A 21,929-nucleotide genomic window follows, 5' to 3' on the forward strand; every position below is an offset into this window, starting at 1 on the left:
TCGCATTTTTTTTTCCCCAGCTGAGCGTTATATCACTTAATACTTAACACAGATCATTATTTCCTTTGTTGGTCATCAGATATGCATTTAGGGCATCATTTTCACAGGCGTTTGTCCATTCCCATACACACTTTTGGGCTTCCCAGGTGGGAACAGTACTAAAGAATCCGCTGGCCAATGCAGGAGGCCCAAAAGACATGGGCTTGATCCTTAGGTCGGGAAGATCCCCTGGAGGAGGAAATGGCACCCCACTTCAGTATTCTTGCCTGGGAATTCGCATGGACAGAGAGGCTTGGTGGACTACAGTAGAAAGGGTCACAGAGAGTCAGACATGACTAAGCGACTAGGCGCACACATTTTTAAGCCAGTGTTCACTGCTGCCCCTGGTTTATTTTCAAAGATGTGATGGAAATACCTTCAGGCTCCTGCAGGCAGGTGGTCACAATGCAAATCATTCTGTGAAAAGCTGTGTCTCCCAGGCTACAGAGAGGAGTGAAAATTATGTACTCAAGGCATCATGGGATTCTCCCGGTGGCGCTGGTGGTAAAAAACCCACGTGCCAATGGGGAGATGTAAGAGATGCAGGTTCCATCCCTGGGTTGGGAATATCCCCTAGAGGAGGGCATGGCAACCCACTCCAGTATTCTTGCCTGGAGATTTCCCATGGGCAGAGATGCCAATGGGGCTACACTCCATGGATTCGCAGGGCTGGACAGGACTGAACGACTTAGCTTGCAGCAGGCAAGGTATCTTTGGGAAGAATTCGGAGAGCAAAGCCTTCCAGCAAACCAAGGCCCCAGGTGATTCCCACCAAGCAGTCACTCCCCATCTCCCCTCCCTAAAGGTCACAGATACCAGGCCTTGGAGCGCTACACCCTTCCTAGAAGGAGCCCCTCCCCAATCAATCAGGCTGACATTCTTTGTTTCTTGAACTTCCCGCCCTAAATCCTCCCTTCCTGAGGTCTCAGGAGTGCTGAGTGTGAGGCTGCAGCTCTTGGCTCATGGACCTGGGTCTTCCTCTTACATTGTTTCAAAAACCCTCACAGGCTGGGTCAGCTAACCTGGTAGTTCTGTCCGTTATCTCTTGCGAATTGTTCTGTGGCCTGCACTCTGTAATGCAAAAGGAAAGGAGAAGAACTAGCAGGGGTGGTCTGCAAAGAGAACTCAGGAAAGGTAAGCACCAAACACAGGATGTGATTAGCATATCAGGTTAGTCTTGATTATCCGCTGCAGATCAGGAACCAAGGAAGTAAAAACGGAGCTCTGAAAAAGGCAAAGAGAATCAAGAAAACTATTTTTTCTCAATCATTGGAGCACTTGCAGATTCAAGAGTTGTGTGGATGCCTTTAAAGTTATTTTCTTAACACCCAGATGTGAGTTTGTGACAAAATACCCCCAGAGGAGACGCAGAGCTGGAGGAAGAAGAGGAGGAAATGGCAGCTTCTCAGGTAAATGTCCTGTCCCAAGTCTGGGGCCGTGTCTGCTTTTCCGCCTGAAATGCCTGGACTGAAAATCTGCAAACCTTCAACTCTCTGCTTCTAATTTTTCTCCCTAGGGAGTTTGTTGCCAACTGCTTATTTTCGCCAGTTTTTCTTCTATAAGAAGACTGGCTCTTTAGACGGTTTCTTCCTGATGTCCCAGAGCCCATTATCCAATGTCTGTATCCTGGCTTTCTAGAGAGCGTGATGAATTCTCACCTTGAATTAGTCAGTTTCGATGTTGAACATATTCGCTTTGTGAAAGAGCAAGACGGGGAGGCACTGGTGTGAGGGATTCGCAGTGGACGTTGTTCTGTGTTGCGGTCCTCGGGCGGTAGGGGAGACGCCACGGTGAGTTTATATCTGGATGCAACTTCAGGTCTTTAGAACAGGAGCAAAAGGCAATGCCTTTGGAAATGGAATGAACTCGGTGCTCCAGAATTTTTCAGAATATGTTCAGAAATAAAAAAATGTAGTTGGGACTATCCTCTTCCTCTGTGTCGATAAGAAAGACTTACTAATTAAATGTGGTATTAGGCCACATGTCAGAGGAGGTATATATGAAGTGAAATTTGCTTAAAACTAACATTTTTAAATGATAGATTCAGATCCTGGTTTCTGTAATATTGCCAAAATACCTGTGCAGTGATAATGCATTCTTCCATGTACTTCTAACCCCATGACTCTGATGTTCACTGGTTTAGGTACTTCTGTGAGATTCCCATGTTACGGAGCTCATGTATTTTCCTTTTGTCTTTAACAAGTGTCTTGGAAAGAAGCAGTGAGGGATGTGCCTAAACTATCACAGTTAATGGGGGAACCCCATATGCTCTTGGTTTCTCTTTGCTTTGGAAGATGACTGTGTTTAGTAGAGATGCTGGGTTTGGGGAGTGGGAGTTTTGGTCACTCGAGCACAGGTCTGATCATTCCCAGGTACACTCCATGCTCACATCACAGAGTCTCATCACATTTTTGTATTTTTCAAAATGTTTATAAGAATCTTCTTAGTGCTAATCTATGTTCAACTGTTTCAAAATTTGAACTATAGCTCTTTGCAAATGACATAGATTTTCAGGAAATTAAAAAATTCAGAACCAGAGCTCTATTTTACATCATTGTGTATGTCTGTATCCTAGTTTATTTATAGAAATAAAAATAACATCATCCTCATATTTATGTACATTTTAATAAGTTAAAACATTTGTTATGTTATTGACATGACAACTTTTCTCTGTTAAGTATTAATAATAAGTATATAGTCCCATTTTAGTGTATGTCTGTGTCTATAAACCTGTTAACATGATTTGGTTGCTTTTTTCTTTTTTTTTTCAAGATTTCCTGGAGAAGGGAATAGCTACCCACTCTAGTATTCTTGCCTGGAGAATCCTAAGGACAGAGGAGCTGTTATTTCTGTTGCACATTTCAGATTCTGTAAAAAGTGTCAGAAAGATATACAGTATATACTAAATAGTTAAAATGATTCTTGGTGCAAGTTTACTATCCTATAAGACCTGTAAAATCTGTAAAAGACTTAAAGTAAAGACTTAAGTATGAATTCTTCCCTACTATTCTACTTCGTTGCTGTTCAGAATGGTCATACGTGAAGCGGAATTTGCAACGTTACTAGTTCAAATAAGCTTGGTAAAAATGGGGCACATTTTCTTTACTCCAGAACTCTTGGATCAGAATCGGCTTTTTAAAAATGTTTCCTGTTTTTTGGTAGACAATATATTCTGGGTCACACGAGTACAACGCTCAAAAATAAATATGCCAGTGTTGATCTGATTACATTATAATTTCTCTTCCACATCAGAATAGGTTCTTGTGAATCATATCCTCTTTTCTTGGGGTTAAAAATATGGTAGAAAATGTTACTGTGTGATACCGGGGACTACACTCAATCAAAATCAGTTCTCGGAAATTGCTGTTTTCATTTAGGGTCACGTTAGGAAGTCTTCGCTTGGCCATGTGACAGTCAGTCAGTCATCAGTCGTGTCTGACTCTGTGACCCCAAAGTACACGGCATCTGTACTTTGTATTTCAGGGACGGTTGATGTTCCAGGACGTGACCATAGACTTCACCCAAGAGGAGTGGGAGTGCCTGGACCTCGGTCAGCGGGAATTGTACAGGGACGTGGTGTTAGAGAACTACTGGAACCTGGTCTCCTTGGGTGAGGACAACTGCCTTCCAGAATCCCTTATCCACCACTGGGTTTGGTTCCTGCACTTCTAGAATGTCTCCTGGAGTTTTCTGCTTGCCACAATAGCTTCAGATCCCTGCTTTCTAGCAGGAAATGGGTATCTTACTTCACTTTCACTTTTCACTTTCACACATTGGAGAAGGAAATGGCAACCCACTCCAGTGTTCTTGCCTGGAGAATCCCAGGGATGGGGGAGCCTGGTGGGCTTCCGTCTGTGGGGTCACACAGAGTCGGACACGACTGAAGTGACTTAGCAGCAGCAGCAGCGTTTAGAAAGAAAGTCTTCGTGGTGATTCTGTGTGATTCTAACCTTTTCCTTCCTTGATGTCATCTGCCTCCTTCACTCTAGCGTGGCTGTGATTCTATCAGTTCCATGGTATTAAATAGTGACACCTTCCTCTGAAAATCACATTTACACTACTTACTTTTGCCTTGCAGTACTTGACCAGAATCTCAGGACCGGATTTTTATGTATTTGTTAGTGTTGTAAGGGTGCTTTCAATCCAGTGTTTGGGGAAATCATTCTCTAGACTGTATTAACATTCACCGTGTGTTCTCTTCTCACCCAAATACATATTGGATTGGAAAGTGATGAATCTCTGGCAAAACAAATATTCCTTTCTCTGATGAACAGGTCTTGTGGTCTCTAAGCCGGACCTGGTCGCCTTTTTGGAGCAAATGAAGAATCCCTGGGATGTAAGGAGGACGGACACAACAGCCACATACCCAGGTAGGTGTGACGGATGGAGCCGATGACTCAGTGAGAGGGCCAAGGAGCAGTGAGGAAGTCATCCTTTGTCATGTGGCTTGGGAAGATGTGCTTCAGTGGAAATGATTTTGGAGAACTCTGGGTTAATTTCTTTTGCTGTCATAGACGGACATTGCCTGGCTTATTCTGCCTCTCAATCATTCATGAATTCAGCTCCGTGACTATTTTTCTCATTCACAGTGAGAATTCAAATTCTCTTCTTGGCTGTGATAACTTGCATGAGTTGGCTGCTGTTTCATATCTTGGGGGCCCTAGGAAAACTGTGCCCATTGATGAGTAAATATAGGACCTTCTTTTTAAAGTTTGTTTCTACCTCTAGACAGAAGTGTGTGAGTGGAGTTGCAGACAAACTGCCAAAACTCTAGGAATAATGGGGACAGAATTTATTTTTCTCATTTATAATTTCTAAAACACTGGAAGATACAAATCAGTTCAGTTCAGTTCAGTCGCTCAGTCGTGTCCGACTCTCCGCGACCCCATGAACCACAGCACGCCAGGCCTCCCTGTCCATCACCAACTCCCGGAGTTTACTCAAAATCATGTCCACAGAGTTGGTGATGCCATCCAGCCATCGCATTCTCTGTCGTCCCCTTCTCCTTCCGCCATGGACCACAGCCGAATGTGGTCCACTGGAGAAGGGAATGGCAAACCACTTCAGTATACTTGCCTTGAGAACCCCATGAACAAGCTACAAATATGACCTTATAAATTTTAAACTCAAGTCATTTCTGTGTATAAAGCAAAACCTCCGTAAAATGAGAAAATGCAAATCTCAGGGTTACTTCAGTGTTTCACATTTTTTTATGTGAACTCATTTTAAATATCTGAAGTGTATTTGCTGCAATTCCTCAATGGTAAAATACTTTTAATGTATTCAATTAACTCAAAGATTTTTAAAATTAATTGGCATAATAGCTTAGAACGTTTTCCACCATATTTCTAATGGTTGTTTCAAACTATTAACATTTTAGATCATATAAAGAAGTCCTTCTAAGTCCTTTAAATCCTTGTTGGACTGTAGCTGTTTTACAATGCTGTACTCTTGTACAGAAAAGAGAATACAGTGTATGTATAAATAGCCACTCTTTTTCAGATTTCCTTCCATTTAGGTCTCCACAGGGCGCTGAGTAGAGTTCTGTGTGTTCCCAACATGTTTTTAAAAATTTCACTTCTTATTTAATGCTTAAGACTTTATTAATTTATCTTGTTATCAGCTTCCCCAGACTTTATTAATTTATCTCATTTGTTATCAGTTTCCGATGGCCCTCAGTTTCTAATTAGTTGCATGTCAATATCATTTATGATTTTTAGATACAAACATCTAACAGAATGTGTTCCAATAAAAACGCACGGGGTAAGAAGTGGATTAAAGAATTTGAAGGCACATAGTATTTCTGAAAATGTTTGGTGTCTCCATTTAAGATGACTTAGGGCAAAAGGTAATCATTAGACTGCGTGTCTCAGCTTCCGTTAGTGGTGCTTGTAGCTCAGTATTTTGCCCCTTCCATGCACCATACTCTTTGTCCTCTCGTTTTATTACATTTTCTGTGTTTGTGGTCTCTGCCCTGAAGGCTGCAGGATCCAAGTTCCTCTTGTTTCTTGTGCCTGCCCCTTAGGGGGTCAGTTTGGTCCTGAGGTTTGTGCCCTTATCCCCTTGCTGGGCACTTGATTGCTGCGACCCGAGCCTGCCCTGATATTGAAGGGAGCTTCCCCTTGGCTCTGTGGCTGTCACCGTCCTGTCTATGGTGGGGTCTGCTCCCTGGTTGGTGGAGTAGAAGCCCCCAGATCTGTTTCTTCGCTGTGATTCTGATCTGTGGTCGAGGCAGGTGTAATTGGAGCACACCCACGGGGAGAGGAGCCACTGAGGATTGCTCCTCTGGGGATGTTCACCTCGGGGTGTGCTCTGTGTGTCCCCTTCATGCCTTGTCCGAGCTCTCGTGTCACCCCGTGCTGGCACTGCCCTTGGCCCCCTCTCAGTCATGGGTATGCCAGCACATGGCGCTGGGGTCTCTCAGATGTTTTCACCAGGTCACCAGCGTAGATTCTCTGAATTTGGCCCAGGTGTGTGGTGCTGTGGGGGCAGCTCAGACTCCGGCCTGGACACACCCCCTTGTGTACGAGCCCACAAAGTCTACAGCTGCTAAAGCTACACCTGCTGTGACTGGGGGAGCCCTCCTTGTCCTTCAGATGCTCTGTAGGGGCTGAGTTGACAAAGCTGGTTGTGGGTGTAAAAGCATGGTTAGAGCAGCTGCGAGGAGAGACTTCAGCTTTTCTTCCTTAATGCTGGAGCTGGCTGTGCTTTCAGCTCAATCTGTTCATGTGGCCCACCCACAGGAGTCTGCTGATGGTGGAGGAGGTGCATGGGGGGAGGCCGTGCCTGGGGCTCAATAGAGCCCACCCTATTCCCTAGTGCCAGGGAGGAGGGGCCAGCACAGGGGGAGAGAGGCTGCAATGGGCTTCTTTGGGCATCACTCACCAATGGCGCTCTGCGCTATGGAGGTTCAGGCTTCCTTCACATGCATTCCCATGTGTAGAGCTCCTCCCTCACTCCTGTCCCCTCAGGATGTCTCCTCACAGCCCACAGCAGTCCTCTGCCTGGGTCTGCTCTCCAGACCCCACGTTCCAGGACCCAGCCCTTGTCTGCAGGGGTGGACACCCTCTCAGGCTGGGCGGGCAGGGCTGGGGTCAGTACCCTGTGTGCAGGTCTCACTCTGTCCTGCTACCACAGGCTGGCTGCCATGTTCTCTTCCCACAGAGAATGAGGCTCCACTTCTACCCCACCTGAGCTCCCATCCCGCCCCAGTGACGGGCTTCCCTGGAGGCGGAGACCTCTTCCGTCTTCAGATGTCCCCAGGGTTGCAGGTCCCATCCCACTTCCTCTCCTCTTCCTTCTTCTTCCTTCTTCGGTCTGCCTGGCTCAGCAAGAGTCTTTTTTTTTGTGTTTTAGGTGTTGTAGGTCCTCTGCTAGTGTTCACAGGGGGCTCCGTGAGAACTATTCCATTTGCAGATGTATTCTTGATGCATTTGTGGAGAGTGTTGAACTCCAAGTCTGCCTAATCCTCGTGCATCTTGATTCTTGTGTCTCTATTTTCTTTACAGTTTTAAGGATATTCACTGAGAACAGTAGATAAGAAAACTTTTATTTGGTATCTTTCAGCTGTGTCTTCTCACAATAGCCATGGTTTGATGTCAAAGAATCCAAGGTTAGAAAATTTAATCCAAGAAGCAAACCTAGGACTATATGAAAGAGCTCACCTCGGAAATGAACATTTAACCAAAGACTGGACATATACAAGGGTATGTGAAAGACTGAGAGGATGTTTCTATGGACATAAAGAAATTGAGACCGTTTCACATAATGTGGACATGACTGCCAAAAGACATGAGCGATGTGAGTCAAATTGGGGAAAACAGCCATTTCAGTCATCAACATCTGCGGAGAAGTGTATCTTTGTAAGTGATGACTTACATCATGTTTTGAAACATACACGTTCTCTGAGGGGAAATGTGGAAAATCTGGAAGGTCATCCAGTCTCTACTCCAAATGCTCATTCAAACCACTCTGAACATAGACGTCGATTACACATACATTCAACCACGTCTGAGAAGGAGAAGTTTAAAAATGATGGGGAAAACTCACAATATAATCAATTTGAGGGATCTGTGAGCAAGGGGTCATTATTTTTCCACCAAAAGACAGTTTCTCTCCATTCCAAAACGTGTAATGTTGATAATAATGGAAGAGACTTAATTCAGCCATCATTGTTTGATGCATTTCGTGAGAAGGTTAATATGAAACAACTTTTCGGGTGTAATAACACGAGTCAGGCCGTAAGTAGGAGCTCCAACCGCAATAGTTACCAGAGTATTTATGATGGAGCAAGAAACTCTTCATGCAATGAAACTGGATATAACATTGAACAAGACTCTGATCTTATGAAACACCAGGCACCTCAATCTTCAGATAAGAATTCTAAAAATAATAAATGTAGGAATATCTTTTATCGAACATCAGGTCGTCCACTAAATAAGAGTACACATACTGGAGAGAAGACTTACAATTGTAGTGAATATGTTTCTAATCAGTCTTCAGAACTTATTCAACAGCAGAGTATTCAGAATCCACAGAAAAAGTTCAAGTGTAAGAAATGTGAGCAAGTCTTTCCTAATGCACTCAATCTATGTAGACATAGGAAAATTCATACAGGATGGAAAACTTTCAAATGTGCAGAATGTGGCAAAGTGTTTAATCAGAGTTCAAAACTTAGTCAACATCGGCGAATCCATATTGGCAAGAAGCCTTATAAATGTAAGGAATGTGGCAAAGACTTTAGCTGGCAATCAAGTCTTTCTGACCATCAGAGAGTCCATACAGGGGAGAAGCCTTTTAAATGTAAGGATTGTGGCAAAGACTTTAGCCAGTGCTATGGCTTTACTCAACATCAGTTAATTCATGCTGGAGAGAAACCTTATAAATGTAAAGAATGTGGAAAAGCTTTCAGGCAATATACAACTCTTACTAAACACCAGCGAATTCATACTGGAGAGAAGCCTTATAAATGTAAAGATTGTGGTAAAGACTTTAGCTGGCTCTCACGTCTTATATACCATCAGAGAGTTCATACTGGAGAGAAGGCTTTTAAATGTAAAGATTGTGGCAAAGACTTTATACAGCACTCAGGTCTTACTTGCCATCAGAGAATTCACACTGGAGAAAAACCTTATAAATGTAAAGAATGTGGAAAAGCTTTCAGTCACTATACAACTGTTATTCAACACCAGCGAATTCATACTGGAGAGAAGCCTTATAAATGTAAGGATTGTGGCAAAGAATTTAGCCGACGCTCAGATCTTACTTGCCATCAGAGAATTCACACTGGAGAGAAACCTTATAAATGTAAAGAATGTGGAAAAGCTTTCAGTCTCAATGGAACTCTTACTAAACACCAGCGAATTCATACTGGAGAGAAGCCTTATAAATGTAAAGAATGCGGAAAAGCCTTTAAGCAGAAGTCATATCTTACTCAACACCAGCGAATTCATACTGGAGAGAAGCCTTATAAATGTAAAGATTGTGGCAAAGACTTTAGCCGGCTCTCAGGTCTTACTTGCCATCAGAGAATTCACACTGGAGAGAAACCTTATAAATGTAAAGAATGTGGAAAAGCTTTCAGTCACTATTCAACTCTTAATAAACACCAGCGAATTCATACTCTAGAGAAGCCTTATAAATGTAAAGAATGCGGAAAAGCCTTTAAGCAGAAGTCATATCTTTCTCAACACCAGCGAATTCATACCGGAGAGAAGCCTTATAAATGTAAAGATTGTGGCAAAGACATTAGCCGGCTCTCAGATCTTGTACAGCATCAGAGAGTTCATACTGGAGAGAAGCCTTTTAAATGTAAAGATTGTGGCAAAGACTTTATCCAGCGCTCAGGTCTTACTTGCCATCAGAGAATTCACACCGGAGAGAAACCTTATAAATGTAATGAATGTGGAAAAGCTTTCAGTCACTATTCAACTCTTAGTAAACACAAGCAAATTCATACTGGAGAGAAACCTTATAAATGTAAAGAATGCGGAAAAGCCTTTAATAAGAAGTCAAATCTTACTCAACACCACCGAATTCATACTGGACAGAAGCCTTATAAATGTAAGGATTGTGGCAAAGCCTTTAGCCACAGCGTACGTCTTACTTCAGTTCAGTTCAGTTCAGTTCAGTCGCTCAGTCGTGTCCGACTCTCCGCGACCCCATGAATCACAGCACGCCAGGCCTCCCTATCCATCACCACTCCCTGAGTTCACTCAAACTCATGTCCACAGAGTCGGTGATACCATCCAGCCATCTCATTCTCGGTCGTCCCCTTCTCCTCCCGCCCCCAACCTTTCCCAGCATCAGAGTCTTTTCCAGTGAATCAACTCGTCGCATGAGGTGGCCAAAGTATTACAGTTTCAGCTTTAGCATCAGTCCTTCCAATGAACACCCAGGATCGATCTCCCTTAGAATGGACTGGTTGGATCTCCTTGCGGTACAAGGGACTCTCAAGAGTCTTCTCCAACACCACAGTTCAAAAGCATCAATTCTTCGGCAATCAGCTTTCTTCACAGTCCAACTCTCACATCCATACATGACCACAGGAAAGACCATAGCCTTGACTAGACGGACATTTGTTGTCAAAGTAATGTCTCTGCTTTTTAATATATTATCCAGGTTGGTCATAACTTTCCTTCCAAGGAGTAAGCGTGTTTTAATTTCATGGCTACAATCAGCATCTGCAGTGATTTTGGAGCCCAAAAAAATAGTCTGACACTGTTTCCACTGTTTTCCCATCTATTTCCCATGAAGTGATGGGACCAGATGCCATGATCTTTGTTTTCTGAATGTTGAGCTTCAAACCAACTTTTTCACTCTCCTCTTTCACTTTCATCAAGAGGCTTTTGAGTTCCTCTTCACTTTCTGCCATAAGGGTGGTGTCATCTGCATATCTGAGGTTATTGATATTTCTCCCGGCAATCTTGATTCCAGCTTGTGCTTCTTCCAGCCCAGCGTTCCTCATGATGTACTCTGCATATAAGTTAAATAAGCAGCGTGAGAATATACAGCCTTGACGCACTCCTTTTCCTATTTGGAACCAGTCAGTTGTTCCATGTACAGTTCTGACTGTTGCTTCCTGACCTGCATACAGGTTTCTCAAGAGGCAGGTCAGGTGGTCTGGGATTCCCATCTCTTTCAGAATGTTCCACAGTTTATTGTGATCCACACAGTTAAAGGCTTTGGCATAGTCAATGAAGCAGAAATAGATGTTTTTCTGGAACTCTCTTGCTTTCTCCATTATCCAGCGGATGTTGGCAATTTGATCTCTGGTGCCTCTGCCTTTTCTAAAACCTGCTTGAACATCTGGAAGTTCACGGTTCACATATTGCTGAAGCCTGGCTTCGAGAATTTTGAGCATGACTTTAATAGCGTGTGAGATGAGTGCATTTGTGCGGTAGTTTGAGCATTCTTTGGCATTGCTTTTCTTTGGGATTGGAATGAAGACTGACCTTTTCCAGTCCTGTGGCCACTGCTGAGTTTTCCAAATTTTCTGGCATATTGAGTGGAGCACTTTCACAGCATCATCTTTCAAGATTTGAAATAGCTCAACTGGAATTCCATCACCTCCACTAGCTTTTTTCGTAGTGATGCTTTCTAAGGCCTACTTGACTTCACATTCCAAGATGTCTGTCTCTAGGTCAGTGATCACGTTATCGTGACTATCTTGCTTACCATCAGAGAATTCATACTGGAGAGAAGCCTTATAAATGTAAAGATTGTGTCAAAGACTTTAGCCGGCTCCCACATCTTATATACCATCAGAGAATTCACACTGGAGAGAAACCTTATGAATGTAAAGAATGTGGAAAAGCTTTGAGTGTATTCAACTCCTAGTAAACAGAAGCAAATTCATACTGGAGAGAAGCCTTATAAATGTAAAGAATGCGGTAAAGCCTTTAATAAGAAGTCACATCTTACTCAACACCAGCGAATTCATACTGGAGAGAAGTCTTATAAATGTAAAGATTGTGGCAAAGACTTTAGCCGGCTCTCAGATCTTATATACCATCAGAGAGTTCATACTGGAGAGAAGCCTTATAAATGTAAAGATTGTGGCGAAGACTTTATCCAGCTCACAGGTCTTACTTGCCATCAGAGAATTCACACTGGAGAGAAACCTTAGCAATGTAAAGAATGTGGAAAGCTTTCAGTCACTCTGCAACTCTTACTGAACACAAGCAAATTCATACTGGAGAGAAGCCTTGTAAATGTGAGGATTGTGACAAAGACTTTACCCAGCACATTGGTCTTACTTACGATCTGTTGGGGTCCTCTGTGGACCGGGGACCTGGTGGTCCGGAGACGACGATAAGAGTGAAAGAGAAAGAGCCTGATACTCCCTAGTTTATGCAGGAAACCTTGGCACAGGACTTGCGTCTCCCACGAAGGCACCGGGCGCCCTCTTGAGAGAGTCTTAGAAGCCCGGGCAGGAGAGTGGGCAATATGGGTCTCTACTCTCTAAGGAATCAGCCGAGGAGCGAGAAAGAGAGAGAAGGAAAGAAGGACACGGGGACCCAAGCTCCGATGGAGCGAAGGTACTTTAATGATTTCTCTGTGAGTATATAAAGGCTGTGGTACAAGACATTTCTTTCAACAATGATAAAGATCAGAAAACCAAACGCACAGTAACCGTTACCAAGGGAACCAGGGGTTAATAATGGTCGCAAGATCAGGAGACAATCCATATTTCAACGAAAAGGGGGGAGAGACTAAGCAGGTTTGTCGTAAAGAGAATGTTTACTAGAGGAGACCCAAGCCCATCTCACACAATGACCCCAGTTCCTGGGAGAAGCTTGCTTACACCACTTGAAAAGAAACAAAGGACTTGTGAGAAACAGCACATAGGAATCCTCATGTTAAACACTCCCTGACAATTCCCCCTTATTTATTTATAATATTTGTAAAAAGAGTTCTGACCATAAGAGTTTGTTTAGTTTTAACAATCTTTGTAAGAAGGCAATGGTAGATGACAAATATAATTGTCAAGACAATCACTAAAATTACAGTTCCAGACCTGATGCTGTGAGTAATGCTTTGAAATCATCCACATGGGTTTAACCCCGATAATTGATCAGCTAGTTGTTCAGCTAAAGTTTCCAAATTAGTGGAAGGGGGCAGATTATTAGAAAAAGTTTCAAATATTTCTTTTTGTAATTAGTGTACAATGGGAGAAGCATTATCATGTATGTTTTGCAAATGAAATTTGACTTGTTCCCAGTTGTAGGCATTATTATTGAAGTGAACAGGAGTAACACAAAATTGAGTGCATTTCCAACCACATTTTAGCATCATTTGTTTTTGTATATCTGTTAATTGTTCTCCAACCCATTTGATGGCTGTTTAGTTCTCGTATTTCCTCTTGAATATCTTCATCTATCTGTGCCTGAGTGGCCCACATAGTATGGGCATCTTTAGTCTAACTTTGAATAAAATTATGTGTTTGAATTGAGGTTTGTAAAGCAACACCAGTGACAGCAGCAGTGGTGCAAATAGGTCTTAATCTCAAAATGCCAAATAGCAGCCATCTAATGAATCGTTTAGATTGCCAGAGCAATTTAGTGAGTAATCGAGAAGCAAGTCCAGGCATGGGACCTTCTTCCCTGGGCCATTGAAGATTTATTGGTAATCATAGATTATGTCGAGATTAACGAATCAAAAGTTAGTCATTTCTCAAGGAAATAGAGAAGTTAATACAAGTATATAATTTACAATTTATGCAAGTTACAGAACGTAAAGTCATTGAATTGTAAGCTTTCTGTAGCTATAACAAAAGGAAGTGGAACACAGCCTTGTATAAAATATGATTGATTATAGCGAAAGAAATAATTGCTATGCTATGATTAGTCTCTGAAATATCCAGTCCAAGTCCTAAGTTCCTTGGTGCTTGCAGCAAGTTTCCAGATGTCCCGTTGCTCAGGCCCAATCTGTTTATGAGGAATGATTCAAGGACAAGCTGGGGGCATTCTACCGTCAAGCCATCCAAAAAGTCCTCTGTCATGTAATGTTCCATTGTAGTATTAGTAGTTTTCTATGTGACTTCAATAATATAATCACACATAGTCCCATTAATATCATCTGAGCAGTTAGATAACCATATACCATGGGGTCTCCAATCGACAATTGTATGCTTAGCCACAAATACTAAATTTTCCTGGTTTGGCTTGACACTTGTCGCAGTGAACAGGAATATATTTAAAGTTTTTATTAGTAAATCCTTTGCATAGTGTTCTTTGTTCTTTCCTAATTCTTTCCCTAAAATTTTAGTAGTATAAACATGATTCTCGGACAAGGAAAAGGCAGTAAATAATGCAAGCAGTGTCCGAAAGTCTCCTTTTGGAGGCAGGGCAAAAACCCAAGTTTGTCAACTAACCTTTTTTTTTTTTTTTTTTTAACAAGAGAAATGGGGCCCCTCAGGCCCGGGATGTTTAATAATCCTCAATGCAAGAGGGTTGAAAACTATCTGACACAGTCCCCAAATCAGTAAATTAGAGATTCAGATAAATAAGGATCCAAAGCGGGGATTGTCCTCTACCCCAAGGCCACAGTCAGATAAGTAAAATTCTGGGTCCCAGGGTGAGTCTGAGAGGTGAGACCCTGAGAAAGGCAGCTGTGACAGGTGACGTCAGACACCAGCTTCTGGGCTGGTCCTGCTCCCCTCCCAGATTCTGGGTGGGCAGGGAGAGCAGGCTTTGGCTCAGAAGAAGTCTGCAGGAACTTGAGTGGGGACCGGGACAGGCTTAAGAGTTCTTGGAGGGAAATTCCTGCCGGCCTTGCCCCTTGCTGCCAAAGTAACGCACCCGATGGATGACCTGCAGCTGCTGCTCAATGGTTGCGGTGATGTTTACGCTGTCGGGAATGTGGACGTAAGGGACCTTCCGGCCTGTCACAAAGAGGTCGTCCAGCTCCACCCGATGCCCCCAGCGGTCTGTGTAGGTGACCTGGGCCAGGCGGATGTTCATGAAAGCATCGACGTTGTCTATGCGTCCGTGGGCCTCGCTCTCGTCCCGCAGGTCCACCGGTGGTGACCTGGCCCTGGAGGCCCTGCAGCAGGATGATCAGGCTGTTCTCAGAGATGGTCCGCTCCTTCATCGAGTGGCTCACCTCCATTCTTCCACGATCGCCAGAGCGTGGGAGTGGGCGTGGGAAGAGGAGCTAAGCTCAGCAGCCGGGAGGAAGACGCTGGCCCCGTTCCCGCCGCCGCTGTGGTTCCAGGCTTGCTCGCGCTCTGCCCCTGGCTCCCCAGGTCCGCCATGCGGGTTCCTTCCGCTGTCCCTCTGCACGTCGCTGCCGAAACTATTGGGCGCCTAGCCGGGCGGCCTCCCTCCTGCTGCCGGAGTAAGACGCCAGGGCAACCGCTGGGCCGCTCGGTCCTTCCGAAGTATCGAGAGCGCGACCAAGCCCTGAGCTGGTGTCCCCCGCGGGGAGCCCAGAACTATGTCAGCTAACTTTTATGCATAATTTTGCTGGGCCCATACATAAAGGAAGGACTTCATAACCTAGAGAGATATTAATTAGTTTTCCTTCTTCTTCAGGGTGTGAGGGCCCTTTAAGGCTCCAGGGAGAAGGCCTATGTATGGAGTCATTGTTTCATTGTTTGGTTTTCTCTCCATCCATACTACAACCTGAAATAAAGCGGGGGTTAGGTATGTAAGCCCAGTAAGTGTCATTAATTGGTTTAGCTCGAGCGGGGGAGGCAAAAGCAAGCAGAGCGAAGAAAAATATTTTCAGGATTCTGAGGCATTCGCTGTTGAAAAATCAGATTTTCAGTTTGATTAGTAAGGGTATTTATCTGTCTCCAACTAGGGAGATCATAAGGTCGATGATGTCGAGTGCGGTGTTTTTTGGAAATTTTTATTTATTTATTTTTTTTCTTTTCAATAATGTTTTATTTATTGATTGTGATAGTCCCACAAGAATACTGAAATTCAGTAAGCTTTTTATTCAGAAACTTGGGTCTGCCCATCTGCTTACCAATCTCTAGCATGAAGCTGCCATTATTCAGTATTTGTTGCAACCTGTATGCTGTGCTTAGTCACTCAGTCGTGTCTGACTCTGCGACCCCATGGACTGTAGCCTGCATGGACTGTAACCCCACAGACTGTAGAATTTTAAATAACAAATTCCTGGTTATTAAAAATTTTTTGGAAAACCAACGTATGAACAGGACTGTACGGGTTGCATTTGCTTCCTGGGAGAGGGGGGAAATCTGTGGTAGACCAAGGTTTCCACCTGTCTGCCCAGCCCAAGTGAGTCCTAAAGGGACTAAAGTCCTAAAGGGACCACCAGCAGGACTCAGTGGAGTGAAGCTTCCTGTGCCACCAGTGGTTACCCTTGGAAACTTTGCTAGCGCCCTCAGACTTTTATCTTAGCATTTGAAGTCACCTCATCTAGGCCTTTAGTCTACCAAATGCCGTCTCCACCAAAATGCTAACTAGTCACAGGCCTTTACACTGGAGGCCTCTGTCAAAGACCAGCTGCAATTACATACTCTGATCTGCTTTGTTCACAATACCCAGAATAGGTCTTGGCCCATAGCAGGTACACTATTTTTTTTCTAAACAAACATTAAAGCCAGCATCTTAGTACCATGTAAATATCAAGTATCAGTATTTTCATTTTGGTATAAATTACAGTGACCATACAGTATTATCAAAATGATCCTATAGCACTACTGAGTGCCTCCTACTCACCAGGGAGCTCGATGTGCTGTGTATAAACTCCAGTATCTCAACTTAGCAACTAAACCACCACCAAAGATAAAGAAATTGAAGTTAAGAATTGGTCAGAGATCATTCAGGATGGGGAGTTGAATCTAGGCTCTTATTAACTAGGCTCCACTCCTAAGTAAGCCACTTACTTCAGTGTGATGTATAAGACAATTCAACACAATTAGCAAGTATTAAACTGAATTATAAATGATACCACGCCTTGTACTATAGTCACCGTGGGTTTAGGGCTAAGTATTTGAGAACTTATGTAGGTTAATTGATAGCATTCAGAGGTCTGACAGGCCAGAAAGCAAGCTGCCTTCTTACAATGGTCTCAAATACCACCCTAGCCCTGCACACAAACTTAAGGGTTAAGCTGCTTCTCTGCAGCTTCACCTTGCTTTCCCCACAAACCTTTAAACACATCCCTCCCCAGGGCCTTTGCACTTGCTTTCCCTCTACCTGAAATCCTCTTCATCCAAATATGTACAGTTGACCTTTGTATAATAAAGGAGTTAATCTGAATAGTTTATAGATGGCCCGCCACATCCACAAATTCAACCATGTAGTAATGTAGTATTTACTACTGAAAACACCTGTGAATAAGGGGACCCATGAAGTTCAAATCCATGTTACTCAAAGGTTGACTGTGACAACCACATTACCCTCTGCAGCCCTTTCAGGTCTTCTGTAGTTAGTCTCAGCCAGCTCTATCCCAAATTACGTCCTCCACTCACAGTGCATACACACGCCTTTCCTATTTCCCTCGTCTTTTCCCTCTAGCAATTATGCTTTTACAACTTATTTGTTGAATTTCCTATATTAGGAGGCTAGATCTTACAGAATATGTAATATTAAACAATGAAGTTTACACAGAGGCTTAAACAATGTTTTGAAATAAGCGTTAAGAGTGAATCCTAAAAAAAAAAAAAAAAAGTGAATCCTAGGTGAATACCTTTAAGATTTCTGGAAAATGAGATATTTGCAAACATTTAGAGCTGATCAACAGGAAGAATTCCTAGCTCCTACTGGGCTGTTAATTTTGCTACACTGACATTTCTTCCTATATGAAAACTTTCCCATCACCTCGAATACTTTCAAAATTCTAACAATCTAGCATCATTGTGTCCTTTATATTCCTTCTTACAGTTCACTGTGCTACATTCATCAGCAACATTTAACATGAAGAATGTTCCCTTTGTGCCAAATTCTGACATATATTCTTAGTAAGTCTCTAATCCGAACTCCCTCCCCAAATGGCCTAATCTCTATTTGAATACTTCTACTGTTACACGAGGACACTAAATCTCAAGAGATACATGACTTTCCATAGTTTACATAGCCAAAAAGGTACATGAGGCTCCTTGTGTAGGGCTATGCATATGTGATGGAATATTAATTCACTACCTGAACGACTGCTTCATCTATAATTTTACACTACCCACTTCATAGAGCTGGGAGAATTAAACCGCCAGCATCATCCCACTGACCCAACTCCTATGCCAGTGCAGATCCATAGCTGCCACAAGCTATGTGAGAATAGCTGGCCTCATTAGACGCACTTGCGTGTTGTACACTGCTGAGTGATATAGTTGGTGTAGGTCAGGTAAAATACCAGCATCAGAGAGCATTCTGGCTTCAATGGCTCGTACCTGTAGTTTTCAACCTGAGATGGCATTTGCAGTTGAGCAGGGGATGGAAAGTTCCAGGCTGATGGAATCTGCTTGGAGTATTGGGGTGGGGCTTAAAGTTCAGTTTTGTTTTTCCTGAATTCAGGTGGTCCAGCAAGGGCCCTTGAGGTAGTTATCTTCTTTTTCTAGGCCTGAGGACTCCTTCATTCCAGACCCTTAATGTAGGGGCTGGAGTGAGTGGAATGTTGGATGCAGAGCGGTCGAATGGCAAGAGTTCCCTGTTCCGGATGTCGTCAGTGTAAGGTCAGAACGGTCGAAACGGCCCAGAGCTGCGCTTAGGCCGCTGCAGCCGGCAGTAGCTGGAGATAAACTCCCCAGGCCCACGGTTGGTTCAAGATCCGCTGTAGCCGCAGCAGCCTGGGTGGGGCCCGACCCCGCTACAAAGTAGCCGCGGCTGCACCCGCGCAATTCAGCAAGACTGAGGCCGGTGCGCGCGTGCTGCGCCGAGACAACGCAAGCTGTTTTTTGGAAATTTTTAAAGTCGCCTTGTCTTGTTTTGGAATTCCTTTCTCCTGAGGGTTTTGTTGTATCATCTCTAATCTGAATGCTGGGGGCCCCCTTAGGTTGAATCTTCTGAAGAGGAAGTCATATGAGTTCGTTGGAGCCATCTGGGGAAATGCAAGCATATCCCTTTCTCTGTAAGATTAATTCCCTAGGTTTCTATTGTTTATTCAATCCATCTTGGTACCAAATGGGCAGAGGAAGAGTCTTTGAATTCCTTGAAATGTTTTTTCTGCTCTTGTCAAGATATCTCCTTGCAATAAGTTTAAAAAATTTAAAACAAATAAAGCTATATTAACAATAGAAAGAAAGGAAAGTGATAATGATGAAAACATTCTTAAGAAATATTTCTGTCCAAAAGAAAGAGAAAAAATTATCTAGAAATCTGTTTGGGACTGGTATTTGGCTGTGGTTTTGAATTAATGGGTTGATTTTCTCTTCATACAGTATATACATTTTTCTTGATATAAAAAGAAATGGGATCTGACTGTGTTTTAAGTGGTTTGTGTTATTTGGAGCAAAGGATTAGGACCCCATAGACGGAAGCCCACCAGGCTCCCCCATCCCTGGGATTCTCCAGGCAAGAACACTGGCTTGGGTTGCCATTTCCTTCTCCAACTTAGTTCAGTTCAGTTCAGTTACTCAGTTGTGACCAACTCTTTGCAACACCATGGATTGCAGCATACCGTGCTTCCTTGTCCATCACCAACCCCCAGAGTTTGCTCAAACTCGAGTCCTTTGAGTCAGTGATGCCATCCAACCATCTCATCCTCTGTCGTCCCCTTCTCCCTCCAATCTTTCCCAGCATCAGGGTCTTTTCCAATAAGTCAGTTTTTCACATCAGGTGACCAAAAGTTTTGGACCTTCAGTATCAGTCTTTCCAATGAATATTCAGGACTGATTTCCTTTAGGATTCACTGTTATGATCTCCTTGCTGTCCAAGGGACTCTTGAGAGTCTTCTCCAACACCACAGTTGAAAAGCATCAGTTCTTCAGCGCTCAGTTTTCTTCATGGTCTAACTCTCACATCCATACATGACTACTGGAAAAACCATACCTCTGACTATACAGACCTTTGTTAGTGAAGTAATGACTCCGATTTTTAATATCCTCTCTAGATTGCGTATTGCTTTTCTTCCAAGGAACAAGCACCTTTTATTTTCATGACTGCCATCAATATCTATAGTGATTTTGGAGCCCAAGAAAATAAAGTCTGTCACTGTTTCCATTGTTTCTCCAGCTATTTCCCATGAAGTGATGGGACTGGGTTTCATGATCTTCATTTATTGAAGGTTGAGTTTGAAGCCAGCTTTTTCACTCTCCTCTTTCACTTTCATCAAGAGACTCTTTAGTTCCTCTTCACTTTCTGCCCTAAGGGTGGTGTCTTCTGCATATCTGAGTTTATTGATATTTCTCCCAGCAATCTTGATTCCAGTTTGTGCTTCATCCAGCCACGAATTTCGCATGATGTACTCTGCATTTAAGTTAAATAAGCCATGTGAGAACATACAGCCTTGATGTGCTCCGTTCGAAATGTGGAACCAGTCTGTTGTTCCAGCTCTAACTGTTGTTTCTTGACCTGCATACTGATTTTTCAGGAGACAGCTAAGGTGGTCTGGCTTTCCCATCTCTTTAAGAATTTTCCAGTTTTTTGTGATCCACACAAACACTGTAACAGAGTCAATGAAGCAGAAATAGATGTTTTTCTGGAACTGTCTTTCTTTTTCTATGATCCAAGGGATGTTGGCAATGTGATCTCTGGTTCCTTTGCCTTTTCTAAATCCAGCGTGAACATCTGGAAGTTCTTGGTTCACATACTGTTGAAACCTGGCTTGGAGAATTTTGAGCACTACTTTGCTAACATGTGAGATGAGTTCAACAACTGTGCTTCAGTTTGACCATTCTTTGGCATTGCCTTTCTTTGAGATGTGAATCAAAACTGACCTTTTCCAGTCCTGTGGCCAGGGCTGAGTTCTCCTAATTTGCTGGCACATTGAGTGCAGCATTTTGACAGCATCATCTTTTAGGATTTGAAATAGCTCAGCTAGAATTCCAAAACCCCCACTAGCTTTGTTTGTAAGTAATGCTTCCGAAGGCTCACTTGACGTTGCACTCCTGGATGTCTGGCTCTAGGTGAGTGATCACACCATCATGATTATCTTAGTCGTGAAGATCTTTTTTGTACAGTTCTGTGTTTCTTGCCATCTCGTCTTAATATCTTCTGCTTGTGTTAGGTCCATACCATTCTGTCCTTTATTTTGAACTTGATCTATAAAATAATTGTATTTAATCACAATGATGTTAATGTATTTTACAAAAGTAGTTATGTCTTAAAATAAAAGATATATGTATACATATATGTTTCCATGCCTTGTCATTTAATTTTAAGTTTGATGGCATTTCTAAACATATTATTTGAGTAACAAGTTTCTGTTTATCTTAAATAGTTACTATTAAGTCAACAGGGAGTACGGATAAATTTTATGCATCTAATAAAATGTAGATATACTGAGAGAAGTAGAAAGTATTAGCCATCTAGTCATGTTCAGTCATGTCCAGTCATGTCCAGTCATGTCCAACTCTTTGTGACCCCATGGACTGTAGCCTGCCATGTTCCTCTGTCCATGGAATTCTCCAGAGAAGAATACTGGAGTGGCTTGCCATTTCTACTCCAGCGGATCTTCCTGACCCAGGGATTGAATGTGGGTCTCCTGCATCTCAGGTAGATTCTTTATTGTCTGAGCCACCAGGGACGCCCCGATTCTAGTCTAGTTTAGAGGTCTGCTCTATGGCAGGGCTTCCGTGGTTGCTTAGTTGATACAGAATCCTCCTGCAATGCAGGAGACCCCAGTTTGATTCCTGGCTTGGGAAGATCCCTTGGAGAAGGGAAAGGCTGCCCACTCCAGTATTCTGGCCTGGAGAAGTCCATGGACTGTATCATCCATGGGGTTGCAAAGTGTCAGACATGACTGAGCCACTTTCATAT

General features: G+C 43.1%; 1 protein-coding gene and 1 pseudogene across 1 annotated transcript in view; one reads left to right on the forward strand and one right to left on the reverse strand.

The window, feature by feature from the left end:
- The window catches only part of LOC129546410 (uncharacterized), a 91,287-nt gene that overhangs the window by 55,738 nt on the left and 13,620 nt on the right, over window positions 1-21,929 (forward strand). The window contains 3 exon segments of the mRNA XM_088830480.1: window positions 1,372-1,448; window positions 3,523-3,649; window positions 4,314-4,409. Coding sequence (XP_088686606.1) covers window positions 1,434-1,448; window positions 3,523-3,649; window positions 4,314-4,409 — 238 coding nt within the window. The 5' untranslated portion in view covers window positions 1,372-1,433.
- LOC129546421 (U7 snRNA-associated Sm-like protein LSm10) lies at window positions 14,781-15,150 on the reverse strand (annotated as a pseudogene).

The sequence above is a fragment of the Moschus berezovskii genome, chromosome 22 (assembly GCF_049115385.1).
Source record: "Moschus berezovskii isolate FMDL1 chromosome 22, NW_MosBer_1.0, whole genome shotgun sequence".
Taxonomy (NCBI): Eukaryota; Metazoa; Chordata; class Mammalia; order Artiodactyla; family Moschidae; genus Moschus; species Moschus berezovskii.